This window comes from Mastigoproctus giganteus, chromosome 7 (genome assembly GCF_048544385.1).
Source record: "Mastigoproctus giganteus isolate SK-2022 chromosome 7, ASM4854438v1, whole genome shotgun sequence".
Classification (NCBI taxonomy): Eukaryota; Metazoa; Arthropoda; class Arachnida; order Uropygi; family Thelyphonidae; genus Mastigoproctus; species Mastigoproctus giganteus.
In genome coordinates this window covers 1,970,328-1,994,860 of record NC_143581.1, presented here as the reverse complement: position 1 = coordinate 1,994,860, position 24,533 = coordinate 1,970,328, and the positions used below count along the sequence as shown (strand labels likewise).

At 38.7% G+C, this 24,533-nt stretch overlaps 1 protein-coding gene across 4 annotated transcripts in view; it reads left to right on the top strand.

The window, feature by feature from the left end:
• Positions 1 to 24,533, top strand: part of LOC150082427 (uncharacterized) — a 253,470-nt gene that overhangs the window by 201,895 nt on the left and 27,042 nt on the right. For all 4 annotated transcript variants that reach the window (XM_090377496.1, XM_090377495.1, XM_090377494.1 and 1 more), the window contains one exon: positions 5,116 to 5,259. In XM_090377496.1, coding sequence (XP_090233622.1) covers positions 5,116 to 5,259 — 144 coding nt within the window. The remainder of the gene's footprint in view (positions 1 to 5,115; positions 5,260 to 24,533) is intronic.

The following is a 24,533-nucleotide window of genomic DNA, read 5'->3' as shown; positions in this document are numbered from 1 at the left end:
AATGTAAAAACCCTTCCCTGTGCCTCTGATGTAGTTACCTCATTCAGTAAATCTCATTTAAGCACACTGTGATCACTGCCATATAGTGGTTCCTTTATCTGCAGATTCTTAATGCATGTAGAATCACTACTGATAATGAGATAAAGAGTATTATTCCCGCTAGTTGCCTCCCTAACATGCTGCTGTATCCATTTAGGCCTAAACCTTGAACAATATTTCTTTGTTGGTATGAAAAGCCTAGTAGCTTCCAAGATTAATTGTTTGAATGCTTCCCATTTTGAATTTGCTGTTCGTAACATCATCAGTTGGTTCCACTGTATAGAAATTAAATACTGTCTCAGATCACCTTTACGAAAGCAAAAACCCTTCCCTTTACCCCTGATGGTAGTTACCTCTTTGAGTAAATCCCACTTCAGCACAATGTGATCACTGCCACCTAGTGGTTCCTTTATTTGTGCACGAAGAATCACTACTGATAATCAGATCAAGAATATTACTCCCTCTAGTTGCTTCCCGAACATGCTGCTATAGAAAACAATCATCCAATAAATCTACAAAAGCCTTGCTAGTGTGTGTCACCAACCCACAAATTCCGCTGAATCTCTGGGAAATTATAGTCATCCATTATAAGACACTCTGATTTACTGGCCCACGCTATTTCTCTGCACAATTGCTCTTTATACTCATCAGATTAATTAGATGTATAACACACACCTACTCTCATTTTTCCTTTCCTTTCCTTTCCTTTCACACCAAACAGACTCAACATTGCATTGTTCACCAACATCAATTGGATGCACTTCCTTAGGTTTTATGTGTAACTAACAGCATAACCCCTCCTCCTTTCCTGTCTTGTCTTTCCTTTCTGTACACATTGTACTCCCCAGATTTCAGTTCTGCACTGCTTATGTCTGTGTGACACCACATCTCTGATATTCCAACAATATCTGCCCTTGATGTCTTGACTAGCACTTCAAGCTCAACAAATTTATTAACTATACTCCTAGCATTGGTGTACATGCAAGTATACATGCACCTGTTTCTCTTAATTACCCTAATGGTGCCTCCGTAGCCAGGTGGGCAGGAGCACCAGGGCGTAACACACGTTTCTTGATAAGACCGGGGTTCGAGCCCGTGCCCACCAAATACGGAGGATGCGGAAAGGTCAGGGAATGACCACCGCATATCTCCGGAGCAATATGGCCTTAGTTGCTAATGCTCCTAAAAACCAAATAACAACAACAACAACAACAATTACCCTAACACAGCCCATGTATTTACTTGTTCCACTACGCATGTTCCACCTATCCTTTTTGCACTATATATTCTCCGTTTCCCTGACAATAGAGCCACTGTCAACAACTAGTTCCTGTGGGAATAGTGCATTCTGCCTTGGAGGTTGCCTCTCTGTTGTTTGAAGTTCAAGTGCAAACTCTGGCATTGATGTGGGCAGCTGAGAGTTTTATGGGCCACTCGATTTAAATCCTTCGAGGGCATCTACCCTAGTTTTCAAGCTCTCATATAGGCCTATCAGAATGCCGAGTTGGCACCAGATTTCCTCACAGTTATTACATCAGGCACACACAGTGACATTCCCCTTGGCAATATTATGTCCCATTCCTGAGTGCTCCACAAACATCAAACAAGCAGTACATTTCAAAAGGCTGTGATTCAGAGGACAACCCCCCCCCCTCAGTTCTCTCCCCTGATACATAGCACTTCCACTAGCTTGAGCCTTTTGCTTTGCTGCTCTTGTCTGTGGCATGATTTCGATTCAATTTTAATTAAAATTTCAAATTCAATACAATTAAAAATATAACACTAAACTTATATCCCAATGCAGTTATAACACTATATATATATATATATATATATTACAATATCGAGTTTTATCTCCAACCGAGTTACATTATATGAATTTCGTATCTCCTATCAAGTTATATGTAATTTGAAACGTTACATTTGTAAAATCTAAGTCGTTATATGTATTGAGTTAAAAATTACGCTTGTAAAATCTAAGTATTGATAATAGTCATTATATGTATTGAGTTTTAAAATGGGGTTCGTAAAATCTAATTAGGTATAAGAGATTGCCACACACATGGTTCGAACTCTCTCGCTAGCTATCTATGCGAAATCATCGATTCTAAAAGCTCTACGAATATTACTGTTGTACATTGCAATCTACGTGACAAATTAAATTATTAAATCACGTAAATAGTGCTATAATTTATAATTGTCTACTGATACTGCTTACACTGCTACAAGTTTTGTGGAACTACAATATCTGCTATATCGATAACAATGGCGGAACGTTCGAATGCTACTGTCGATACAATGCCGGCAGAAATTGACTGGTTTCTATGCAGTTGCAAGATGAGTAAAGAATAAATGAACCAGTTTAATCAGAAAGTCACAAAAAAATTTTATCCTACAAAATTTAAATCAAAAGTTATACTAAAACAATTTCAAATAAATAAATGAAAAAAGTCCACTTAGCAGCTTTGGACACGTCTGGCTCCCACTAGCCTCTTCAGCATGCCCCCAGATTAGAACAAAGCAAAAGGCACAAAGCAGCAGATGTGCTGTGGCTCAGGGAAGAACCGAATTGGGTGATTCTCCAATGCATCGCAGCCTAAAATAAAATGCACTTGTGGAATGTTTGCAGACCTTTCTGGAACAGGACATAATCCAGCCAAGGAGGATGTCTGTGTGTGTTAGGTGGAATAAATGCACCTTCACACTCTCTGTGCACACTTTGTGTGCGCAGAGAGTGTGAAGAAATTAGGTGCCGACTCAGCATTATGATGAGTGTGTATGAGAGTTTGAAGAGGAGAGTAGATGCCCTCAAAGGAATTAAAATGGGGATCCATCGAGCTCTCAGCTGCCCAACTCAGTAGCAAAGCTCACTCTCTTGTGCATCAAACAACACAGTGGCAATCTTCAAGGCAGAATGTATTGGTCCTACAGGAGTTAGTTATTGTTGGTGGCTATTGTCAGCGAAACGAGAAACATGTTGTGCAAGGATAGGTGGAATAGGACCAGGGTATGTCTGCCAGGAGCAAAAGTAGATGATGTTGTAGAGTAGATATCATCTCTTAAGGGCACAAAATGTGATATCGTTGTACATATTAGCATTAATGAATGATATTAAGAGATCTTGAGGACTTACTTAACAAGGGCAATGTTGGCAAAAAGTTGTGAGTTAAGTTTGAATTTGAAAGTGTCTGCAGCTCAATAGGAGGGATTATATGTTGAGAGCCTTGTCAGTCAATTCGGCCTTGGATAGAATGTGCAAGGCTCATGGGGTAGAATTTTTCTCAGTGTGGTTTGTGCTTTCAGGAGAGAGAGTATTTTTACAGGGATGGGATACCCTTGACATAGGATATCCGATCAAATATTCTCGTATCTCTTCTAAGGGATACGAGAATATTTGCCGATGCTATTGAAGCAGTGATAGGTGGTTCAGAAAATCACTAGCTTGGGGAGGGGATACACAGACTGATAGTTTTAACTAGATCCATAGGCAGAGGTGAAAGTGATTCTTGCTTTGCTACTATTGATACATGCAGCAGCCTGGAAAGCAAGGTATACATGCATGTGTTCTAAGATTAAGAACACATGCATGTACACTAATGCTAGGAGCATTGTAAATAAATTTGAAGTGGTGATTAAGTCGTTGAATGCAGACATTGTAGGAATAGCAGAGATGTGGTGTCACTCAGATGTAAGTGATACTGAATTTGAATATGGGGAGTAAAATGTATACCGGAAGAACAGACAGGACAGGACAGGAGAAGTCGAGGAGTTATGCTCTTAGTTAAGAAGAATATTAAATCTAAGGCAGTGCATCCAGTTGACTTGGATGATGAGAGCAATGTTGTGTCAGTTTAGTGTGATATAAGAACTTCAAAAACAAAATTGAGAGCAGGAATGTGTTATAAGCCTAATGACTGTGATGATTATACCAAACAGCTATATAAGGAAATAGTGGGCCAGAAAATCAGAATGTCTCATAATGGAAAATTTTAACTTTCCAGATGTTGACTAGGAATTTGTGGGTTTGTCACTCACACGCTAGCAAGACTTTTTTTTTGGATTTCTTGTATGACTTTTCTACAGCAGCATGTTAGAGAGACAACAAGAGGAAGCAATACTCTTGAGCTGGTTATCATCATTGATCCTTTGTGGGCCGACCGGGCTAGCCGAGTGGGTAAAGTACCTGCCCGGCAACCCAAAGGTCGCGGGTTCGATTCCCGCCTCGGGCTTGGATCAAAGTACTGCAAAAACCTTGGAGGTGCAATATGGCCACAGAAGCCGATGCGCCAAAAACTACCAAATCAATCGATCCTTTGTGCATTAAGAATCTGCAGTTAAAAGCCACATGCAGTGGTAGTGATCACAGTGTACTAATGTGGAATTTAATTAAAGATATAACTGTCGAGGGTAAAGGGAAAAGGCTTTTGCTTTCATAAGGGTGACTACAGTAATCTGAGACAGTTTTTAAATTGTGTGCAGTGAGATCAACTGATAATGTTACCAACAGAAAATTCTAAATGGGAAGTATTCAGGAAAGTAATCAAAGATCCGTATAGGCTTTTCATACCAACAAATAAATTCCATTCAAGGCTTAGACTTAAATAGATATCAGATGAACTACTGAGACAGATGGTAGAGTAGAATGGTGCATGGGATGCATATAAATTATCAGGTGATACAGAAGTCTATGCTAGATATAAATCAGACATTAACTGAGACAAACATGGGATGCATATAAATTATCAGGTGATACAGAAGCCTATGGTAGATATAAGTCAGACATACCAACAAATAAATTCCGTTCGAGGCTTAGACTTAAATGGATGTCAGATGAACTACTGAGACACATGTTAGAGTAGAATTGTGTATGGGATGCATAAAAATTATCAGGTGATACAGAAGCCTATGGTAGATATAAATCAGACATTAATGCAACTACTGTTATACTAATTTCGATAAGTTTGATGTTAATATTAAGTTCAATTTTATATGGTAATTTGTTTCCATTTGCTCTTTTGAAGGCTCTGCATTATTCTGTATTTAATCTTTTAATGTTATGTTAATTTCTTTTAATAGAATATGCTTACTGAAGGGGAAGCAATGAAATGCCCTCAATGTAATATCGTTTTAATGAAAAAATGGGGTTGCGACTGGCTGAAGTGCTCGATGTGCCACACAGAAATCTGTTGGGTGACAAAAGGACCACGATGGGGTATAGGAGTAAGTAATTATGTGATATATTTGGAAAAGAAACAATATATTACTTTTATTTGTATTTAGTAATGAACGAAAGAATAAAATTAGCTTCTTTCGGAAACGTAATTTCTAAATTTTTTGCTTAATTATTCTGAAGTACCTTTCTAAATTTGCAGAGTTTTGCTATACTTGGCATTATTAAGTACAGTTAAGCTTAATAATATGACATTCATAAGTTTATACATCAAACGCAGTTTTAAATTACTGATTACAGGTGCCTACTGAGAGATAACTAGAATTGTGCTATCTAACTTCTGGCTGAAGTGCTATCTAAGATTGAGCACTTCAGCCACTGGAAGTAACAGAGGCATGTGATGCAAGAAAGCAAGCATATGAGCTCATGTAACATCAGCCAAAAAAAATAAAAAATAAAAAATCACACAACCATTCCCTCTAAATGTTTGTCCAGTTCCTCCTTAAATTTATTTAACCTATCAACTTCCACGACAGATGGAAGTTTGTTCCAGCAATTAACCACCCGCTGGCTAATGGCAAATTTCTGCACATCTGTTCTACAATTGTGTTGCTCAATTTGAATTTATGCCCCCTTAGGTTCGTAATCTGAGAAAGTGGAAGAATCCCATCAGAATTCAGTGTGCTCAACCCATTCAAGGCCTTTTACACCTCAATCAGATCACCTCACAGGTGCCTAGTCTTCAGCCGCTGCAATTTGCAGAACTTAACCCTCTAGAGGATCCTTTCATTCCCCTCACCAATCTTGTTGCCCTCATCGATGTGTTGATTTTTGCTATATTCTTCAATAAAATTATGTCCAAAAGTTATAATAATATACATCTTATGTCAGACACTTATAACACAATCATCCGTATGATTCAGCACCATCAGTTATTGCATCTCCCGATTTGTAGCTATAAAAGCAGGTATATCTGGCTGTACTGTAAGTTTATGTTATAGATGCAGGCTAAGATTTAGTTTATGGTGCACCCTCTCTAGACTCGCCAACACGGCAGTAATTGACGGAGTGCTGACTCCGCCCAGTTTCACGTGATCTCCTGAACATACAGAAACATCTGGCACGAGTGCCACGCGGTATGTGTCACCCGTGTCACGTTTCCGTATGTTCAGGTTATGAACTTCGCTGTTAGAAATGTCACATGGTGTTAACATTTGATTAACTGATTATTTAATTTTATGGATGTGTAATTAAAAACAAAAAAAGAAAAGTTGTTTGGTTTTGGAAAAGGCTCAATAATACATATATTGGGGTCTGGGGGCAGTTCCCCCCAACAGAAACGGCGGTCTGGGAGCAGGTCCCCCCAAAAAAAAAAAAAATCCCCCTATTTCCATATTCGATTGCTAATGACTTACCTTTTGATTTCCCTTGGTTGAGATGGGTGTCTGTTGTATTGGGTGATTTTTTTTCCTGTGAAATATTAGTTCGAAAATGTTGAGTTTTTTAGAAAATATAATTCGATTGATAAGGTAAGTGGTTTCTGTCTTTTTAGCATTTCTGTTGACGGGCATCGGCAATTTTCAGTGCGAAATCGTAGAGTTATCAGTTATTATTTGATTGCTTATGATTTACTTTTTGCTTTGCCTTGGTTAAGTGCAGGTGTCTCTTCAACTGAGCGATTTATTTCTGCAAAATATTTGTGCGAAAATGCTGGATCATTTAGAAAACATAATTCGATTGATAAGGTGAGTGATTTCTGTCCTTTTAGCATTTCTGTTGACAGGCATCAGCAATTTTCAGTGTTATTGCTCGTGAAACTGGCCAGTCATCAGGCGTTGCACGTGATGTTAATTTTTGTTACAAATAATATGCTAATTACTTGTTTTTTAATGTTTGGGCAGAAAAGCAGGGAATCAGGATCCCCTATCTCCCATTTAGTAATGTATGGGCGAGAAGAATCAGGAGTTGCACGTGGTGCGAATTTTTTTTTAAAAAATTGCCGTATCGCCTTTTCTTTTACTTCACTTCAGCTCCGATTTTATGGGGGTGGGGTTAGGGGGCAGCAGCCCCCACCAAAAATGTGGAAACAAAAGCATTTGTTTTCACTCACATCAGCAATTCTCGTTGTTAATGCTCGCGAAACAGTCTAGTAATGTACGGGCGAGAAGAATCAGTGGTTGCATGTCGTGTGAATTTTTGTTACTTATTTTTTTAAAAAATTTCCATTTTTCCTTTTCTTTTTCTTCATTTCAGCTCCACTTTTGTGATGTCTCGTGACATATTGCGATCCCCAAATAACGTGCATTTTTGTTACTTTCTTTTTAAAAAATTGCCATTTCCCGTTCATTCTATTTTTCTTTTTGATTTGCCACATTGTTGTTGATCTACAATAAAAATTATTGATTTGCTGTTCCATTTGTATTGGGAAATTTCCTTAAAAATTAACATTTTGCCTTTTTTTTTTTTTATTCTTTTCAGCCAATCTCATTGTTAATGCTTGTAAAATATAGCATAGAGAAACATGCATTTTTGTTTGTTTTATTTTTAATAATTGTTCATTTGCCGTTCCTTATCTTTCGCAAAATTTCCTTTTAAATTACCTTTCCCCCCTTTTTTTCGTTTCAGCTCTATCCGACTTATTCAAATGTCACGTGACATTTTGTGACCCCGAAAAATGTGTATTTTTGGAACTTGAATTTTTAAATTTATTGGATTTATCCATTGTTTTCAGCCACCATATTTGTTGCTGTGCCATCCTCCAGGCGAGGAGAAGAGGGGGAACGCAGTGAGTGAGCAGAGTCACAATCTGTTAATCACTGCTTTCCCCCCTCTTCTCCTTGCCGCCCTTTTGAAGGGTGCACCATAAACTAAATCTATACCCAGATGCAAAAGTAATACATGCAGTTAAAACTGCAGAAAGATTGTTGTTGCTTTGAGTAAAGAAAGGTTTTCTATTTGTGAGATTGCTGTTTGTGATGTAATCAGTCTATAGTTTTGCAGTAGCTTCTATGCTTTCTGAAACTGGCACTATTGCTAAAAGAAGAGAACTGGAAGAATGAGAATGTCTACAGCATCCAGCCTTAAAATATCCCAAAGAAGAGCACAGAGAAAAGGCAGATTTTGTTACTATTAGAAGACGATCATTCCAACAGGGCTTTGAGGTTCATTGTCCTAGAAGGAAGCCTATTTCTGACTAACAGAATGCAACAATATTAAAATTGGGCTAAAGAGCATGCAGATATTTCTTCAGAAATTGTGGAAATCTTATTTTCTTTGATAAATCAAAATTGTGTGGCTCTGTTACAGAAAAAAAAACTTCAAATGATCTCATTTAATTTTAAGAAAATACACTTTTCCATGTGATAAGTTTTAAATTAGATTAATTTGGTATTTCAGGATAAAACTTAAAAAAATTTAGCTCAGTCAGTCCCATTATCTTAAGCAAAATGGTAATGTTTTTTTCTGATTTCCTCACTGAATTCAGTCATCAGCAAACTCCGAGAAAATAACACAATCCAATAAGGAATTTAGAAACATTGCCATTTTATTTTAGATATTGCAAATGATGTTGTCAAAAATTTGTGACATTTTTATCTTTACTGAACAATAAATCCAAAACTTTTCACATAGAAAATATGAAGTCAAAACTAACATAATAGTATTTCCTTATCAAATCAAATTAAACTCCACACACTTCATTGCCTTCAGGAATCCTTTGTTTGTATGTGACATCATATCAATCATAACACACTCGAGGTGGTGGAGAATGAAAGAAATATAGGGGTAATTGTACAGTCTGATATGAAATTCTCTGAGGAGCAGCCAGGTTGCTAGGACTGCTCATAAGGCTTTGTCAGTGATTATACAGGAATTTTGCCAGTAGGGATAACCTTCAAAAGCTTTGGTCCTTCAGGCTTGTCACAGGCATTGTATAAGGTATTATAAACTTATAAACCATGGTTTGTAACTTGGAGTCTAAAACGCTGATGAAACTGAAATTCAGGTGATGGCTCTGAGTCAAGTGGACTGAATTTCGTTGAAATCCACTCATTTTGTGACAATCAGACAAAGTTATCAGAGAATGAGTGAACTTTAGCAAATGTTGCATTCCTCTGTGTGCATGCCACACAGAGGAATGCTTTCCCTCTCTGTTACTAGGTAGTACTAGATAGTAGATGACTCTTATCAACCAGGTCAATATCACCATTTTGCTTTTTGGAGGCTCGAAGTGGAAAAACCCATGTTTAGTCTCCAGAGCAAATCTCCACCCAGTCTCTTGCATTATGCAGTTTGACTGATGTCTTTTGAGATTATGATAGGCATCATGATGAGATCCAATATTCCTTACATTTTGAGGTTGCAGCTCTGAAACAGTGTTCACAAGGCCGGCTGCTAGATAGTCCATTGAACTGAACCTATTGGTAAGTCTCTAGGAGGCATCTAGATCAGCAGGTGTATAATCTTGCTATCTCTGCTCTACTGGGTAGCTACTAGAGAGGACCGAGTAGTGTGTATGTAGGGGACATTGTCGAGGCCATGTTATATCAAGGATCTGTGTGTGTGTGTGTGTGTATATATATATATATATATATATATATATATATATATATATATATATATCACTGCTTTCCTTTTCTGTACTAACGGAATACATCATGAATAGTCAAAATAATAGGACAAACTTAATGCGATTGTTCCCTCCCAAAAACATCATCTCACTAATATATGTCTCAGTTCTAATCTCAGTGACGTCCATTTCCACTTAGTCTGCCAAGCCCCACTTAATTTTTTTGATTGAATCCCAATTATCAGTTGATTCAAGCACTGCTCATCTCAGTTGTCCTAAATTATTCGCAGTACGATTCCTTTCACTTCAAAGATACTTGTGCATATGTCAGCTCTGATATTCCCTGTCAGAGACTTCATAATTTGGAATCTCCTCTTTTCCAATCTTTGGCTTAAAATCTCTCTGTTGTAAAAGTCATGTGCTGCTTCAATCATTTGGAACTCTGACTTCCTTTCTCTAAACTCTAGTTTCTCCAGTCCAACTTTTCAATGAAGACTTATACTGTAAGAATTTGGACGAGTGCAGGACCACGTTCGAGGAAATTAAGAAAGACGTAAGTTTTAGGTTTACGACCAAGTCTAGAAGTACAGCTTTTGTACATTGGGTTATTACTCTTTCCCTAAGGTTATATAAGTTTATATCCACATTGGATCGTTTATACTTGGCAATAAGTTCATAGGCATCGACCCTTTACTATAGTCTCCAAATGCTTTTTATGTCTTGGTTATGGACATGTAATGGAATATTGTACTCACAGCTCCCCTCCTTGTGATTGTTGTGCAGGGGGGGGGGCATGTATACCCCGAATGCCCAAACAAAGATCAGGAGCCAGGCTGTGCTAACTGCAAGTGCCGTAAGCAGGATTTCTGCCATTCAGTAAGGGATGTCAGATGTCCTGAATATCAAAGAGCATTGGAATTGGTAAGAACTTGGACTGATAATGAATAATTGTAATGAACGAAGAGGATCCCGAGTTAACTGAAGTGTTTTATGTGACAGCAATTAAAATAATGCAGATTAATGGACAATGTTCAAGATTGGTAGTGGTTGAGATTAAGAAGATTAGTAAGGATTTTCAACTTGATTTGGTGACAACACAGGAACCATATTGGGCTCTAGAGTCCCAGGTGAGCAAACGTCTAGAATACTTGATTATCCTTTAATGTCGCGAGAAATACAACCGGTGCAGGAAGAGACTAAAACTGGATTTGTGGTCAATAATAGACATCTAGATGTGGTGGTTGTTCATAGGTTATGCAACCAGTTTGCTACATGTGTTATGATAGCCTCTGTAGATGTTCAATTCTGTCTTGTATCTTGAATTATTTAGAGTATGTGTTCCTCATTTTAAGGCCTAAACAAGTGATTATTTCACCAGATGCTAATGATTGTGGTATAGCGCAACATCTGATATGAGAGGTTTATTGTTGGATGAGTTTTATATCGAGTTATAATCTATTTGTAATGAATAAGTCAAATAAATTGTCTACATTCTGTGTGCCAGTGGGTGAATCCAATATTGATTTAACTATAACAAACTTCTGGTATTAGATATCGTATTTGTAACTGGCAGGTAATGCTTGATTGGACATCAAGCGATCATAAGAGCCATATTGTTATATGTGAAGAATGTGCCGGATTTAACTGGTACTCAGGATTAGTTACCACATTGTTCGGTTTTCATTGAAATCATTTGATGATTGGTCCATGTATGAAGCTTCATTCTTCGGGATTTTCTCCGGATAAACAATAACAGATAATCCAGAAATCGGCAATATATTTAGTTAATACTATTGCAAAAAAAGACTATTAAACTAAAAACTAAAAATGTACAAACAAACTGACTACCCTTCCCTACTATATATTGGGATAGGAGAAAGTATCAGCAGCATCAGAATTGGGCTTCTTCTGAGGTAGCTAGATTGCATTACAATTATATATCTCTTAAAAACAATTACAGGAGAACCATGGTGACTCGGAAGAGAGAGAGAGAGACCTAGAAATTGTTTGTAAAAGAAACGGAGAAATGATCCCTGGGGTTTGTTATATAAGTTGTCAAGAGATAAACTGAGAAGTTTGGAGGTATTTAATACAATTCAAGGGGATTATACAGAGACTATTGGCTAGGAGGATTCAGTAGATGCAATATTGACCAGGCTGTTCTCGGATGACAATCTCATCTTGGACTCAGTGCCAATCCGAACTGTGGAGAAAAAATTAGTCATATGTAGCCCGAGACAATACCATGGTGTTTACAATAGATGAACTGGCAGGGGTGTTAAAGAACCCTAATTTTGCAAAATGTCCAGGAATATATTTGATTGAAAATGCATTTATAGTGAGGTTTTTCAAGTTGATACCTAACATGTTGCTTCTGTTATATAACAAGTGTTTAGAAGAAGGACTATTCCGTTGAAAGAGCAATCTTCCATTGAAATGGAAGATTGCTCTTTATTGAGGCTAATTAGGAAGCCTGGGAAACCTTTATTTGGGCCTTAGTCATACCGCCCAATTGGCTTGTTGGCTACTCTGGGCAAAGTGTTAGAGAGGTTGATGGCAATATGCTTACAAGAACTGTTAGAGCACCATGACATGATTCCACTTAATCAGTGGTTTTTCACCAGGAAAATCATGTGAGGATGCTCTTCTGGATTTTCAAACATACATTTTCAAACTCTGATTCAAAATATGAACTTGCTATATATATATAGACTTGGAAGGTGCATTTGACTCAGTATGTTGAGAGGTAGCTCCTTCTCAATTGTGTCTTGCTGAGTGTTCAGAGCAGTTATACAGTGTGTTTAGGAGTTATTCTTCTGAGAGATATGTGACTGTAAGGTCTAAACATTTTCACCTTCAAAGACAGATTACACAAGGTTGCCTTCGTGGCTCTATATTGGGTCCTAACATTTGGAATCTGGTGCTACAGAACTGGCTGGTTTCACTACAAGTAAATTGTCATGTGATAGCTTTTGCCGACAATATAACATTAATTGCGGCAGGTTGATCACAATAGAATTTGGAGCAAAATGCTAATTGTGTAATGAATGATATTAATACCTGGGTACAAGGATTTAAGCTTACTATTAGTCCAATTATTATTAGGGGCTTAGAGGGGAACAGGTATCCTGTGTATAATCAGACACTCAGCCTAAAACACTGATGGATCCAATATCTCTCTATTACAGAAGATTTAGGAGAAGTCCAGTTGGCCTGCCTCCCTAAAATCCACTCATGCACACCTTCTCGATTGTAAGCCCTGTTATGTCACTTAGGTGGCAACGAACGTGTAGAGTGGTTCTCTTCAAGACGCTTGGTCAGCGTGAAGAGGAAAAGACCAAACCCTCCAGCATATGAGAGCACAAATGGCCCTCAGTCCCCAGCAGCTTTCACTCTCCCTCTTACGGCAGCGAGAGGATCAGAGTGGAAGCAGAGGGTGCTAAGAATCTCTGGGTACGACCAGGCTGCCATGCACGGAAACTGAACTTGGCCTGTTATAACGTACGATCACTCATCGGTGAAGACAGGATATTAGAGCTGCAAAAGGAATTAGAAAATGTGAATTGGAATATCATCAGTTTGGCTGAAACAAGAAGAAGAAATGAATCACTTATAAGTTTATCAAAAGTGGAAATCTGCTGTACACCAATGGAAACAGTGAAAGGAGTGAAGGTGGAGTTGGGTTTCTGGTCCATAAAGATTTTAAAAACAACATATTGGAATTCAAAAGTACATCACCAAGGGTGTCAAGACTAATACTCAAGATTTCTAAGAGGAACAAGCTAAAGATTATTAGCATTAGCATTAGCATTAGTAGAGGCATTTGATGCAAGAAAGCAAGCTTATGCAGCATCAGCCAAAAAAAAAAAAAAAAAAACACTTCCACTTCACCCCTCTGTTCGTTCAAAATACCTGTCCAGCTGAGCCTTAAACTTATTTAGGCTATCAACCTCCACCACAAGGGATGGAAGTCTGTTCCACCAACCAACCACCCGCTGGCTAAAGGCAAATTTCCGCACGTCTATCCTACATCTGTCTTTCCTCAATTTGAATTTATGCCCTCTCAGGTGATTATTCTGAGCTAGAGGAAGAATCCCATCAGCATTGAGCATGCTTAAACCATTCAAGGCTTTATACACCTCTATCAGATCACCTCGCTGGTGCCTAGTCTCCAGACACTGTAATTTGCAAAACTTAAGCCTTTCTTCGTAAGAGCACCCCTTTGTTCCATTCACTAATCTTGTTGCCCTTCTCTGTACTCGTTCCAGCAGCTCTACATCCTTCTTGAAATGAGGCCTCCAGACCTGTATACAGTACTCTAGGTGTGGCCTGACCATCACCTCCTTATCCCTGCTGGAAAAATTCCTGTATATCATTGACAATACTCCATGAGCTACTCTTGCAGCCCGTCTGCACTGCTCAGAGAACTTCATATCTGCCTGCACAACCACCCCCAAGTCCCTTTCATTCTCTACCACTGTCAGTGTTGTACCACAGAGTTGATACGTTGCTCTGGGGTTGCTGTTTCCCATGTGTAGTACTTTACATTTGTCAATGTTAAACTTCATTTGCCACCTCTCAGCCCATCTGCTCAACCTTTCCAGATCCTGTTGCAGCAGCATAGTGTCAGTAGTGTCCTTGACAACCCTGCCAACCTTTGTATCGTCTGCAAACTTGGACATTAATCCCGATATACCATCATCAATATCATTTATAAATACAGAAAACAATAATGGACCCAACACTGAGCCCTGAGGGACTCCACTAATAACATCAGTCCACGATGAGCAGTGTCCATTGATTACCACTCTCTGTCTTCTCCCCCTCAACCACCCCTTTATCCATAGCAGCAATTTGCCTCCAATGTCACACTGCTCCAATTTGTGTAGCAGTCTTCCATGTGCAACAGTATCAAAAGCCTTTCTAAGATCCAAGTATATAATATCAAAGTTATTCCCTGCATCCAGTTCTTTTGTGACTGCATCATAGTATCCAATCAAGTTGGTCAGGCAAGACTTCCCCTTAACAAAACCATGCTGTGTCTGAGCTATAACTGAAGTCTTGTCTAAATGATCCTGCAGTGCTTCTTTAACCAGTGCCTCCATTAATTTTCCTGGAACAGAAGTTAAGCTCACAGGTCTATAATTACTTGTGTCAGCCTTTGATCCTCCTTTGTGAATTGGGGTCACATTTGCACATTTCCAGTCTATGGGTACCTCCCCTGAGTCCAAGGAAGCTCTTATAATTATGGCTAAGGGTTTGCTTACTTCCTTTGCTGCCTCCTTTAATATAACTGGATAGATCCCATCCACCCCGGGTGCCTTTCTTGTGTTTATCTTCAACAGTTTCTCCTCCACTTTACTCCCAGTTATTTCAAGATTCTGTAGCTTACTGCTAGAGTTGAATACACCTCTGGCATTCCCCTCGCTGAATAACTCCTCATGTGTGAATGTCGATGCAAAATATTCATTTAGTTTGTTAGCTACCTGAGCAGGATCATCAGCACTTGACCCATCAATATCAAGTGGACCAATCTGATTCATCCCTTTCCTTCTAGAGTTTACAGAAGTAAAGAACTCTTTGCTGTTTTTCTTTGCATCCCTTGCCAAGGATTTCTCGTAATCTGCCTTCGCCTGCCTAACCTCCTTTGTAACTTGGTTGCATATCAACTTGTATCTATCATAGGCTTCTGTGTCATGTGTTAATTTGTATGTATCCCATGCATTTTTCTTCTCTGCCATATGCCTCATTAGTTCATCTGACATCCATTTTGGCCTAAACCTTGAACAATATTTCTTAGTTGGTATGTAAAGCCTAGTAGCTTCCAAGATAAGTTCTTTAAATGCTTCCCATTTTGAATTTGCTGTTGGTAACATCATCAGTTGGTCCCACTGTATAGAATTTAAATACTGTCTCAGTCCATCGTAGTCGCCTTTACGGAAGCAATAACCCTTCCCTTTACCCCTAATGGTAGTTACCTCATTGGGTAAATCCCACTTCAGCACACTGTGATCACTGCCACCTAGTGGTTCATTTATCTGCAGATTCTTAATGCATGAAGAATCACTGCTGAAAATCAAATCAAGAGTATTACTCCCTCTAGTTGCCTCCCGAACATGCTGATGTAGAAAACAATCATCCAATAAATCCACAAAAGCCCTGCTAGTGTGTGAGTATCCAGCCCCCAAATTCCAGTCAATATCTGGGAAATTAAAATCTCCCATTATAAGACACTCTGATTTACTGGCCCACTCTATTTCCCTGTATAGTTCCTTATTATACTCATCAGAGCCATTAGGCCTATAGCACACTTCTACTCTCAATTTTGATCTCCCAATGTTTATGTCACACCAAACTGACTCCACACTGCACTGTCCAGCGATGTCGACTGGCTTCACTTCCTTGTTTTTATGTGTTTCTTAACTAATAGCATAACACCCCCCCCTTCCTATCCTGTCTATCCTTTCTGTAGACGTACTCCCCAAATTGCAGTTCCGCATCCCTTATATCTGTGTGACACCACGTCTCTGATATCCCAACAATATCTGCCTTTGATGTTTTGAGCAATACCTCAAATTCATCAAATTTATTTACTAAACTCCTAGCATTGGTGTACACGCAAGTATACCTGCACCTGTTTCTATTCTTAGCTACCCTAACACAACCCATGTGTTTACTTGTACTGCAATGGCTCCCAGCAGTCTCTGAAATACCATGCATCTTGTTTTTCAGGCTTCTGCTCATTCTAATAGAAGCAGTGCAAGAATCTCTTTCACCTCTGCCAGTGGCTACTGTCAGTCTATTGGTCTTTGTCTCCCCCCAAGCTAGCAGTTTTCCGACCCACCTAACACTGCCTCGATAGCATCAGCAAATATTCTTGCACCCTTTCTATTTAAGTGTATCCCATCCCTGTAGAAGCAATCTCTCCTGTTAACAAGTACAGTCCAGTTATAATGATTTATGCACCAACATCGAGCCATGATGATGAAGAGGTTGAAGAAATGTACACCGAAATTGAGTCTTCTAGATGAGCAGAAAACCCACTACACTATTATTATGGGGTCTTCAATGCTAAGGTTGGAAAAAGGCAAAACAGCGCAGAAAGAGGAACTATAGGAAATTTTGGAATTGATGAAAGAAATAAAAGAGGTGAAAGACTTGTGGAATTTGCAGAATGTCAAGGACTGCCAGTAATGAACACTTTTTTCAAGAAAAGGGTGAACAGAAAGTGGATATGGAAGAGTCCAAATGGATTAACTACTAATGAAATCGACTTCATCCTCACTAACAGAAGATATATTGTGAATGATGTTATTGTCCTGAATAAGGTAAATGTTGGAAGTGATCACAGAATGGTAAGATGTACACTTGATATGGATGTAGGAAAGGAAAGGAAAAAACTGACTCGAGTAAATAATACAAAGGTCTTTGAGAAAACAGAGGAGGAGAAAAAGCAGTATGTACTGGAACTTAAGAACAAGTTTGTGCTTCTGCAGACTGCTCAGGACCAAGATATTGACGAGGAATATTACAACTTTCTGAAAGTGATAAAGCCCAAGAAACCTATAGGGAAACAGAAATCCAAAGAAGAAAAAATTAGTCAAGAAACACTTGTCATAATGAACCGAAGACGACAAATGAAGAGCAAGAAAAACACTGACAGGGAGAAAATTGAGTATACTGAGTTATGCAAAGCCATTAGAAAGAGACTCAGAGAGGACATAAGAAGATTTAACACAAGAAAAGTAGAACAAGCATTAAGGGAAAACAAAGGATTTAAATCAGCAGCCCTGAGCAGAAATACAGAAAGACAAATGATACTGAAACTGAAGAATAGTGATGGTGTACTTATAAACAGCAGAGAAGGCATAATTCAAATAGCAAAAGACTACTATAGAGAATTATACAAGGAGCGAGGGAATGATACCAGCAGTGGGGAAGATGGATTGCAAAGTAGCAACACATACGACATACCCGACATTCTTCCTGATGAGGTAGAACATGCATTGAAGAAAATGAAGAATCGGAAAGCCCCGGGAGAAGATGAAGTTACTGTAGAGTTGTTAAAATTGGGAGGAAGAGACATAACACAAAAACTGGCAAGGCTCTTCACAAAGTGCATTAGAAAAGGTGTGACGCCTAAGCAGTGGAATAATGCAATCATAATTTTGCTGCAAAAGAAAGGAGATAAATCACAAATTGAAAATTATAGACCAATTAGCTTGTTATCCTACATCTACAAGTTGTTCACAAGGGTCATTACTAACAGATTAAAAAGAATACTTGATGAGAATCAACCGAAAGAGCAAGCTGGCTTTAGGACAGGATTCTCAACTATGGATCACCTTCACGTAATATCACAGCTAATGGAGAAAGCAAATGAATATAAAACACCATTATGCCTGGCATTTGTGGATTATGAAAAGGCATTTGACTCCATACAGCATAAGGCAATGTTTCGGGCACTGGAAAGACAAGGCATAGATACCCCATATATTATGATTTTTAAGAAAATATATGAGAGTGCTACCTCCTTTATTAGGCTAGACAAAGAGAGTAGCAAATTTAAAATTGAGAAAGGAGTTCGACAAGGAGACACAATATCTCCGAAGCTGTTTACTGCTGCCCTTGAGGAAGCTTTCAGAAGATTAGACTGGTCGCAGAAAGGAGTTAATGTGATGGAGAGTACCTAAACCATTTACAATTTGCAGATGACATTGTGGTTATAAGCCACGATCCCAAAGCATTAGAGGAAAATCTTAATCAGTTATGCACAGTTAGTAAGGATTTTGGACTCAAGATGAATATGGCTAAACAAAAGTAATGATGAACAAGTATGCCACAGAAATTGAAATAATGATTGAAGGAGCAGTAATTGAAAAGGTGGAGTCATATACTTATCTGGGACAAGTTATTAGCTGTAATAATGATAAATGGCTGGAAGTCAAGAGAAGAATAAATTTTGGATGGATAGCATTCAGGAAATATAGTCACATACTGAAGAGCAATATCCCAGTTTGTCTGAAACGTAAAATAATGAATCAATGTATACTCCCCACCATGACTTATGGAAGTGAAACTTGGGCACTCACCAAAAGAATGGAAGAGAAGCTGTGAACTGCAGCGAAGAATGGAACGAATTATATTGGGAATCAGACTGTTAGATAAGAAGAGAAACACATGGATTAGGCAGCAAACTCAAGTAAAGGACATTCTTATCAAAACTAAAGAACTAAAATGGTATTGGGCAGGACACATAGCTCGAAGACATGGTGACAGATGGACTAAAAAAATAACAGAATGGTATCCAAGAGGAGCTAGAAGAAAACCTGGAAGACAAAGGCGGAGATGGATAGAAGAAATTCATGAGTTTGTGGGTAGTAAATAGCCAGTGCTCAAAACAGAAGGAACTGGAAAGTTGCTGGAGAGGCCTTCATTCTGCAGTGGATTGAAAATGGCTGATGATGATGATTAGTCCCCAAAAGACCAAAATGAGGTGCATGTATACTTGCGTGTACACCAATGCTAGGAGTTTGGTAAATAAATTTGACGAATTTGAGGTATTGCTTGAAACATCAAAGGCTTTGTTGTTTTGGGAGTTTAATGGCACATAAGCTACTATGGCTATAATGTGCCTAACGTCAAAGGCAGATATTGTTGGGATATCAGAGACATGTGTCACGCAGATATAAGGAATGTAGAACTGGAATTTGGGGAGTACAATGTGTACAGAAAGGATAGACAGGATAGGAAGGGAGGAGGGGTTATGGTATTAGTTAAGAAACACACAAAATCCAAGGAAGTGAAGCCAGTTGACATCACTGGACAGTGCAGTGTCAAGTCAGTTTGGTGTGACATAAGCATTGGGAGATCAAAATTGAGAGTTGGAGTGTGCTATAGGCCTAATGACTCTGATGAGTATAATAAGAAACTGTACAGGGAACTGTAAAGGAACCACTAGGTGGTAGTGATCACAGTGTTCTGAAGTGGGATTTACCAAAGAGGTAACTACCATCAGGGGTAAAGAGAAGGGTTTTTGCTTTCGTAAAGGCGACTATGATGGTCTGAGACAGTATTTAAATTCTATACAGTGGGACCAACTGATGATGTTACCAACAGCAAATTCAAAATGGGACGCATTCAAAGAACTTATCATGGAAGCTACTAGGCTTTACATACCAACTAAGAAATATTGTTCAAGGTTTAGGCCTAAATGGATGTCAGGTGAACTAATGAGACATATGGCAGAGAAGAAAAATGCATGGGATACAGTCAGTCCTCGTCACGATAGTTGTGTTCCTAGAAACCCTCGCGCAATGCAAAATCGTGTAATATAAACAACAGGCCCTATGGAAAAAATAGGGTTAGGGGCCGACCACCCAAGATTGGACACACGTTTTTAACCAAAACATTAGCATTAGTAGAGGCATTTGATGCAAGAAAGCAAGCTTATGCAGCATCAACCAAAAAAAAAAAAAAAAAAAAAAAAAACCCACTTCCACTTCACCCCTCTGTTCATTCAAAATACCTGTCCAGCTGAGCCTTAAACTTATTTAGGCTATCAACCTCCACCACAAGGGATGGAAGTCTGTTCCACCAACCAACCACCCGCTGGCTAAAGGCAAATTTCCTCACGTCTATCCTACATCTGTCTTTCCTCAATTTGAATTTATGCCCTCTCAGGTGATTTTTCTGAGCTAGAGGAAGAATCCCATCAGCATTGAGCATGCTTAAACCATTCAAGGCTTTATACACCTCTATCAGATCTCCTCGCTGGTGCCTAGTCTCCAGACACTGTAATTTGCAAAACTTAAGCCTTTCTTCGTAAGAGCATCCCTTTGTTCCATTCACTAATCTTGTTGCCCTTCTCTGTACTCGTTCCAGCAGCTCTACATCCTTCTTGAAATCAGGCCTCCAAACCTGTATACAGTACTCTAGGTGTGGCCTGACCATTGCCTTATACAATGGAATAATCACCTCCTTATCCCTGCTGGAAAAATTCCTGTATATCATTGACAATACTCCATGAGCTACTCTTGCAGCCCGTCTGCACTGCTCAGAGAACTTCATATCTGCCTGCACAACCACCCCCCAAGTCCCTTTCATTCTCTACCACTGTCAGTGTAGTACCACAGAGTTGATACGTTGCTCTGGGGTTGCTGTTTCCCATGTGTAGTACTTTACATTTGTTAATGTTAAACTTCATTTGCCACCTCTCAGCCCATCTGCTCAACCTTTCCAGATCCTATTGCAGCAGCATAGTGTCAGTAGTGTCCTTGACAACCCTGCCAGCCTTTGTATCATCTGCAAACTTGGACATTGAGCTTGATATACCATCATCAATATCATTTATAAATACAGAAAACAATAATGGACCCAACACTGAGCCCTGAGGGACTCCATTAATAACATTAGTCCACGATGAGCAGTGTCCATTGATTACCACTCTCTGTCTTCTCCCCCTCAACCACCCCTTTATCCATAGCAGCAATTTGCCTCCAATGTCACACTGCTCCAATTTGTGTAGCAGTCTTCCATGTGCAACAGTATCAAAAGCCTTTCTAAGATCCAAGTATATAATATCAAAGTTATTCCCTGCATCCAGTTCTTTTGTGACTGCATCATAATATCCAATCAAGTTGGTCAGGCAAGACTTCCCCTTAACAAAACCATGCTGTGTCTGAGCTATATCTGAAGTCTTGTCTAAATGATCCTGCAGTGCTTCTTTAACCAGTGCCCCATTAATTTTCCTGGAACAGAAGTTAAGCTCACAGGTCTATAATTACTTGTGTCAGCCTTTGATCCTCCTTTGTATATTGGGGACACATTTGCACATTTCCAGTCTATGGGTACCTCCCCTGAGTCCAAGGAAGCTCTCATAATTATGGCTAAGGGTTTGCTTACTTCCTTTGCTGCCTCCTTTAATATAACTGGATAGATCCCATCCACCCCGGGTGCCTTTCTTGTGTTTATCTTCAACAGTTTCTCCTCCACTTTACTCCCAGTTATTTCAAGATTCTGTAGCTTACTGCTAGAGTTGAATACACCTCTGGCATTGCCCTTGCTGAATAACTCCTCATGTGTGAATGTCGATGCAAAATATTCATTTAGTTTGTTAGCTACCTGAGCAGGATCATCAACAGTTGACCCATCAATATCAAATGGACCAATCTGATTCATCCCCTTCCTTCTAGAGTTAACATAAGTAAAGAACTCTTTGCTGTTTTTCTTTGCATCCCTTGCCAAGGATTTCTCATAATCTGCCTTTGCCTGCCTAACCTCCTTTGTAACTTGGTTGCATATCAACTTGTATCTATCATAGGCTTCTGTGTCGTGTTAATTTGTATGTATCCCATGCATTTTTCTTCTCTGCCATATGCCTAATAAGTTCATCTGACATCCATTTTGTTCTAAACCTTGAACAATATTTCTTAGTTGGTATGTAAAGCCTAGTAGCTTCCAAGATAAGTTCTTTGAATGCTTCCCATTTTGAATTTGCTGTTGGTAACATCATCAGTTGGTCCCACTGTATAGAATTTAAATACTGTCTCAGTCCATCATAGTCGTCTTTACGGAAGCAATAACCCTTCCCTTTACCCCTAATGGTAGTTAGCTCTTTGAGTAACTCCCACTTCAGCACACTGTGATCACTGCCACCTAGTGGTTCGTTTATCTGCAGATTCTTAATGCATGGAGAATCACTGCTGATAATCAAATCAAGAGTATTACTCCCTCTAGTTGCCTCCCGAACATGCTGATGTAGAAAACAATCATCCAATAAATCCACAAAAGCCCTGCTAGTGTGTGAGTAACCAGCCCCCAAATTCCAGTCAATATGTGGGAAATTAAAATCTCCCATTATAAGACTCTCTGATTTACTGGCCCACTCTATTTCCCTGTACAGTTCCTTATTATACTCATCAGAGTTTCAATTTTGATCTCCCAATGCTTATGTCACACCAAACTGACTCAACACTGCACTGTCCGGCGATGTCGACTGGCTTCACTTCCTTGGTTTTTATGTGTTTCTTAACTAAAAGCATAACCCCTCCCCCTTCCTATCCTGTGTATCCTTTCTGTAGACGTTGTACTCCCCAAATTGCAGTTCTGCATCCCTTATATCTGTGTGACACCACGTCTCTGATATCTCAACAATATCTGCCTTTGATGTTTTGAGCAATACCTCAAATTCATCAAATTTATTTACTAAACTCCTAGCATTGGTGTACACGCAAGTATACCTGCACCTGTTTCTATTGTTAACTACCCTAACACAACCCATGTGTTTACTTGTACCGCAATGGCTTTTGTATATTATAATTAATTTTGTATATTATATTATATAAGGCATTTGTTAGACCACACTTGGAATACTGTGTTCAAGTATGGAGACCGCACCTAAAGAAAGACATCGAGCTTCTTGAAAGGGTGCAAAGACGAGTAACTTGCCTGGTGAGATCGGCAAAAGGGTGTCCTTATGAAGAAAGACTTCGAATATGTGGGTTGCAGAGTTTGGAAACTAAACACCTTAGAGGAGATTTGATTGCGGTGTTTAAGGCTCTGAGAGACATCAGTAAAATGAATGAGGATGAAATTTTCAAGGTTATAAATGATGCTAGAACTTGGGGACATAAATTCAAGTTACAAGGGGGAAATGTTTAGATTGGACTGCAGGAAGTTTTATTTTAGCCAGCGAGTTATAAATTACTGGAATAAGTTGCCTACACGGGTGGTAGAGGCTGACAGTTTGGGGAAATTCAAAGGTCATCTGGATAGTACCTTCGGATCAGGGAAGCACATAGAATGATAGGTTTAATTTCCTTTTCTCTTACTAATTATTATTATTTATTTATTTTATTATTTTTTTTATTATTGTTTTATTCGTTTTTTTTTTTTTTTTTTTTTTTTTGTCTGGTGCAGCATAAGCCATAGGCTTTCTTGCACCATGTGGCTAATACTAATAAAGCCATCACAGACACCTCCAAGTCCATTAAACAACCAGAGCCTAGTGTTGACAGAAGAAGACCTCCATATGTATACTGTACATACCTTCAATCATGTCTAAAATAGCCAAAGAAACCAAGAAATTCCAGACCTTCACCTTTTAGAAAAGTTCAGCCTGCATCAAACAGATCATAAAGCTACAGTCCAACTACCCAGAAAATCCTGGAGGTCCTATATATAAGATAGTGTGGACGTGGTAGCATATATATATATATTTGAATAATGACAAAAGTTAAAATATAATAAAATAAATAAATAAATGTTAAGCTTTGATTAGAGGCAGCGACATGCAAATCCTCCATATGAAGCCGAGACATATCCAATATTTTAAATTTTTTAAATAAATAAAATAAATAAAACATAAGCCAGTAGTAAGGCAAAAACTGTAGAGCAAAAATTAACATAATAATAACCCAAAATAAAACGAACAAACGAAAAGGGAGAGTAAAGATACGACAAACAGTAGTCAAAAAACCCTGACATAATTCCGCACTTTAAATTCAATTAAAACGATATAAAATTTAAAATAATGCCAATTACAAATAATTTAGCGGTACCCCCCCCCCCCCGAGAGGTACCAGTTCTGAAAAATGTGAAATATCACCAAAAAAGGGTTAATGTAACTACCAAAGGATAACAAAATCAAATAGCATAAAATAAAATAGACTGACCATTATGCCCCACATCGACAGAGGACCACGGGGCCAATAACGGTCATGGAATCGCTGCATTTCAATCGCTATACAAATCGTC